Below are 5429 nucleotides of genomic sequence, written 5' to 3'. Positions count from 1 at the left end.
CCCTCTCCCCCCGAAGCCGTACTCCCTGCCTACTCCACCCCCTGCTGATTTTTTTTCGGCCAGGGGCTGATAGAAATTATTGATTAAATCTGTGCTGCTCAGACTCCCCGACCTATAGAGGAGCTTTAACCCCTTTAGTGCTGGATGAAAGGGGAGCTTCTATGTGCCAAACCACATTTATTGTCAATCTCTGCATGGCGGCAGAGATCTAAACTTAACTATGCAATTTTTATAAATAGTTTGGGGCTGAAAATGTAAAAGTAACAGCATCAGTGAAAAAGCCTCTGCTATTTAAGCAGATTATATCTCTGTGATTCCTTAAGACAAGAGCTTTAGGCTTCAGTGCTTGTGTGTGAAATCCCAATGCTGTCCGAATGCCGAGCTTTAGAGTAATGATCTCTACCCTGCCCTGCGACTGAATTTCTCTCTGTTCATCTCTCTCCCAATCAAAGCTCAGCCAGTTTGTGAAAACACACAGACACAACCAACAGAACACATCCACACAAAAGACCTGAGGAAAAACTGAGTGAGAGAAAGAGAGAAACAATTCAGGATATCTAGGAAAACCAGGATAAGAATTTTAGGTCAATAAATCTAGCTTATAAAATATAAAAAAATGCATTTGTTGTACAATAAATGCAGTGTGATCTCAGGCCCTGTTTGCACTGGGATAAAAAAAAAAGTGTCATAATTTTTCCTCTAAAAAGTGCTGATGGATTTTTAAAGGATGGGTATTTGTTGGATATATGCTTGTTAAAAATCACTGCATTAAGCTGAATCATCATTAAATGTGTCGGTAAGTTGAATGCCTGCTGTCTCTGAGAGAGGAGGCGTGTAGCCGCATGCATTCTAATGTTTGCTCACGCCATCTTATTCACAGGAGGTGTGTGCTGGAGCCTTCTGCGTTGCTTTCCCAAGGAAATCAATACTAGCTAGTAATTAAACAAAGGGCATGGTGAGAAAAGTCAACACTCATGGAAAGTGGGTTATATAGGGAAATACGGAGGTGTCCACTTATGCTTTTGTGCACAGAAGCTGTGAAAAAAGCCTTAAGAAAAATCCATCAGATGGTGATTGGCCAACAGAAAATTCACAGCCAATATCAATTAAAATGTACGAAAAATGTTCCAACTAATAATCCAAGCCTAAATTATGCATTATGCATATCAAAAAAAGGTCATAAATAAACAGGGCGTACATTATCACAACACCGTTCATCATCCTAAATGAACATTTACTGCCAATCAAAATTTCCACAATGGCATGTTTAAGCGACTACCACAGAAAACAACAGCAGGACACGGTACCGCTCAGGCCAACAGGGCATTGATTGATTCCATGTATTTCGTTGCATGGAACAACCCTATGACTGAGGGCACAGTGGTCACCAATCAATATCTGTAGTGGTAATGCAAGCAGAATAATTCATTCTGAAGCGTATTTCATGCTCAGGTGATTGATCGCTTGCGGAAAGATTTTAGGAGAATCTGCGTGTTTGTGTTTGTCTCCCACCCCACAATCCTCAGTGGCTGCTGCAGCACGCCAGCCGACATTTTGAAAACCGCCCCATCCCTGCATCGCCACCCCCCCACCCCACCTTCGTCCATTCTCATGTTACTGTTTTTCTCTGGATCTCTTTGTGTGCTTTGGACAACAGTTAAAATTTCAGCCTCTTTAATGTCAAAACATTGTAACACGGCAAGATTCACTGGATTTGAAGTGAAATATGACTTCTTTCTCAATAATACACACAATGTTCATTTTGCATTATTAAAACATTTAAGTGCCGATATTTTACTTTACGTTAAGCAATTGTTGGTTAAAGACACTGTTGTATTTGTGATACTTTTAATGTATTGTGACTGAATAACTTTAATTGAAATTTTTCTTTGTTGTTAATCATATATGTACCACTTGCCACTGTTTTTAACAATACTTGTCCAGATTTACTACTAATTTTGGGGATTTGTTCTGTTTCACAACAACAATCCATTTCAAATTCAACTAAACAAGCACCAGCTTTTTACCTTCCAGACGTAACGAGGCCATCCTCTGAAACTCTGGCTCCTGTAGCCAGCGGGACATCCTCTTGAAGGTTTCGCGGCCAGACTTGAGTTTTCCCCAAGGTTTGGGGTTCCTAAGCAGGTCTGACAGAGTGCCCTGAGACCTGCACAGAACTCGCTCTGCGAAAATGGCCTGTGGGATGCTGTACCTCTTCAGTTCATTGATGATTCTCTGAGCCACATCTTTGGTGTTGATCTCTTCCCCTCCGCCACCGTTCTGTGAGCTGGCCAGCATGCCCTCCCTTCCCAAGCTGGAGGAGGAAGGGGAAGAAGAGGGGAGATCCCCGAGTCTGGAAGCCTGTTGGCTCTGGAGGTGGTGCTGATAACTCTGGTTGTATATATGGGGGTGGTAGGTGGGAGTGTGCTGATGGGCATCCATTTTGTTTAACTGGTGGCTGACCCCATGCTCGCCCCCCAGAGAGGGCGGTGACATCTCCCTCCCGAAGTCTGGTGCTGTTCGACAGATGTTACCCCCATTGCTGCCCATATGGACCTCATGGCCACCTGGAAGCATCTGGCTACTGTGTCCATTCTGACTTCCCAGGCTGCCATAGCCATGCATGGCGGTCTCCAGGCCTGCACTGCCCAACTGTGGAGACAGACCCTGTCCCAAACCAAAGTCTTTTCCGTACGGGGTATAGTAGTTTCCTCCCAGGCCTCGATCTTCTCGCATGAGAGTGAAGCTGCCGATGACGTTGCTCACAGGCAGGCAGGGATGGTGGTGATGATGATGGTGGAATTTGTCATCAAAGGGCTGGAGGGGTGTCAGTGTGGTGTAGGTGCCTCCACAGCTGGTTGGTGGGTCCCTGCTGTACCCCAGAGTTGCCATGCTGTGGTCATACGCGGGGCTCTGGTGGTCAGACTCCAGGCCCATGGCGGGGCCTCCCAGAGAGGGACGAGGGAAAGCAGCCGTGAGATCCCGAGAGTGCAGCATGGCTCGGCTGTCCTGACTGTGTGCCAGCTCTATGTGGCTGTGCACGGACATCTCACCCATATTACCATCCATATCTGTACCTTCCTTGCCCCACTTCTTCTTTAAATTCCAGCTGATGTGTTTTTCTAGCCGTCTAGAGTGTGGTTTCTGTAATGTGATCTAAAAACAGTTCCTGATGCTGTTTATATCTCAAAATGTGATTTCAGTGTTCACTCAGAGACATTTCATCACAGTGGCACCATCTTGGGTCATGCAAGCATGTTTATGTTCCATAAATGCTTCTGAATTTATCCATGTGAGTCTTGCTTTTGCCTTGTTGACCAAAGCTGAAAAAGAGACAGGAGGACCATGATCACTGATTTGTTATTGATGACTTATTCAGCTTTATTGATTAATCGCAAATATTATAATACTTGAACCACCATGATGATTAATTCCGTTACAAGTAACTTTTTTTGTTTATTAATAGCAACCTTATTTTGTTTATTTTTGTTTATAAAATACATTACATTCAAAATTAACTTTAACAATCATATCGAGGCTTAAAAACAGGTTGAGAAGAATTAAGTAAGAATTGCTTACCTCACAACGTAGCTTATCCGACAGGATGGAGAGAAGCGAAACAGCCTCTCCAAAACACAATTAAAAGCCGATAATGGGATTGGTTATTCTATACACCTGCAGAAATCCCGAGTTTACCATCACACAACAGTCGGTTTTACGTAACAACGACTTTTGTGTGTCATCAGCACATTTCGGTGTTCAAAAAAAAAAAGCAACGGCTCGGTCCGGTCCTTCACTCCCGTTATCCGCTAGATTCTCGCTGGACCACAACTGTCGAGGATGCAACACAAATGACGCGTAAGGCCGTACGATTTTGTCCGATGTCCAGACTTCGCTATGCTGCAATCGTGTCAAAAATGAGCGCCGATGTATGTCTAAGCATCGCGCTCCGTCGCTGTCATTATCTCTGTGGTTTTGCCCTTCTGTATCCTCATCGATTTCGGCCCCAACTCTTTCTCTCCTCTCTCTCTCTTCCCCCAGCCCCCCTACTCTGTACGTCACACTCTTAAAATCTGACAGATGTGGGGTGAATTTACAACCCTCGTTAACTCCTTCCCTCCTGCGGACCTCAAGAAGCCATTGTCTTAGTTGGGGCTCGTGACAGCGTTCGAATTATACAGTTTCAGAAGAGGTGACTTGAAAAAAATAATTCAATAAGAACATTTTCACGGTGCAATCTGTTGAGGTTCTCGCGTAACCCAAATTGTCTTTTGATGCCCTAATCACAGTTATCCAAATAGCCTATCTTAAAGACTTTGTAAACAAAACACAAGTCTTTTGCCATAGGCTGCTTGTAATATGTAAATCTTTAATAAAGTAATGAATAATGATAGACATCTGTTTTTTTTAGTTTTCGGCCACTTAAGGATTCTAACGAAAAGTGCTCGTCGTACTGTTGCTATGGTTACCTCCTTAGGCCAACGCGATTTTGCATTTCTGTTAGCTAAAATTGAAAACGCGCAGCAATATTTTGAGTCTAAATAGGCTATAAAATGTGATGTTTATGTAATATTTTGTATTTAGTTCAATCTACAGCCCTTCAAGAATTGTGTTTAGGTTTATTTTTGTTAATAATAAATTACAAATTTGGAATTTTTAAAATGTACGAGAAAAAAAAACTGTGTAATCCAATTAGAAGGCCAAAGCGATTATGTTGCCTACTACTACAGTTTTATTTTCCCAAGCTAAGGGCAATTAACTGAAGCAACAAAACTTAGTGACAGAGAGCGGTTCTTATCAGCTGTCAGCCTACAGTGTAGTGGACAATTAACATAAGAGTTTGCTCCTCAATCACAGAAGTGCTAAACAAAATCAATGCTCTTGATCTAGGCTATCCAATGCGCACCTATGACCCTCTGAAGAGCACACGCGACCTTTCCTAAACCGCGCTATCTAATAATCAACAAAATTACATTTCTGTCATGTTTCCATTTAAAAAAAGGCATTTATGCGACGTGAGTTTGTATGCGTCGGAGAGAGAGAGAGAGAGAGGTGGGAGTTGATGCGGGTAGTTGTTTGAAACTTGGAATATTAATCATATCTGTCTGTCAGTTTAATTTTTAGAGATGAGCAATTCTAGCGCTTGAAAAATTTTCCAGTGCGATGTGGGACCGCTGTCTTCCCGCAGCAGATGCTGCACTATCGATCCGCGCCGAGCAGGGCCGAGGGAGGGAGGGAAGGGGTATGTGTGTGTGTGAGTGTGTGCGTGCGGAGAGTGTGTGGCTGGAGGTAAAATGGTCAGCTCTTACCGCAAAAAAAGGTCTGTTTGAGGGTCGAGGTGAAAGTTCACTCACTGCGGCTGGAGAGCTCGATAGATGATAGAACACTCGAATGAGAACAATCCGATTCAGAGTGCATTGATAACCCTT

The 5429-nt window shown here is 43.3% G+C and overlaps 1 protein-coding gene across 1 annotated transcript in view; it reads right to left on the bottom strand.

Moving 5' to 3' along the window:
• Window positions 1-3993, bottom strand: part of LOC107741751 (hepatocyte nuclear factor 6-like) — an 8837-nt gene extending 4844 nt beyond the window's left edge. The window contains exons 1-2 of the mRNA XM_016554526.1: window positions 3580-3993; window positions 2028-3323 (exon numbers count right to left, since the gene is read on the bottom strand). Of these exons, the coding sequence (XP_016410012.1) occupies window positions 2028-3069 (1042 nt within the window). The 5' untranslated portion in view covers window positions 3070-3323; window positions 3580-3993. The remainder of the gene's footprint in view (window positions 1-2027; window positions 3324-3579) is intronic.
• Between the last annotated feature and the right edge of the window lie 1436 nt (window positions 3994-5429).

The sequence above is a fragment of the Sinocyclocheilus rhinocerous genome, unplaced genomic scaffold (assembly GCF_001515625.1).
Source record: "Sinocyclocheilus rhinocerous isolate Xijiao unplaced genomic scaffold, SAMN03320098_v1.1 scaffold616, whole genome shotgun sequence".
In the NCBI taxonomy this organism is placed as follows: Eukaryota; Metazoa; Chordata; class Actinopteri; order Cypriniformes; family Cyprinidae; genus Sinocyclocheilus; species Sinocyclocheilus rhinocerous.
This window is presented reverse-complemented; position numbering and strand designations above follow the sequence as displayed.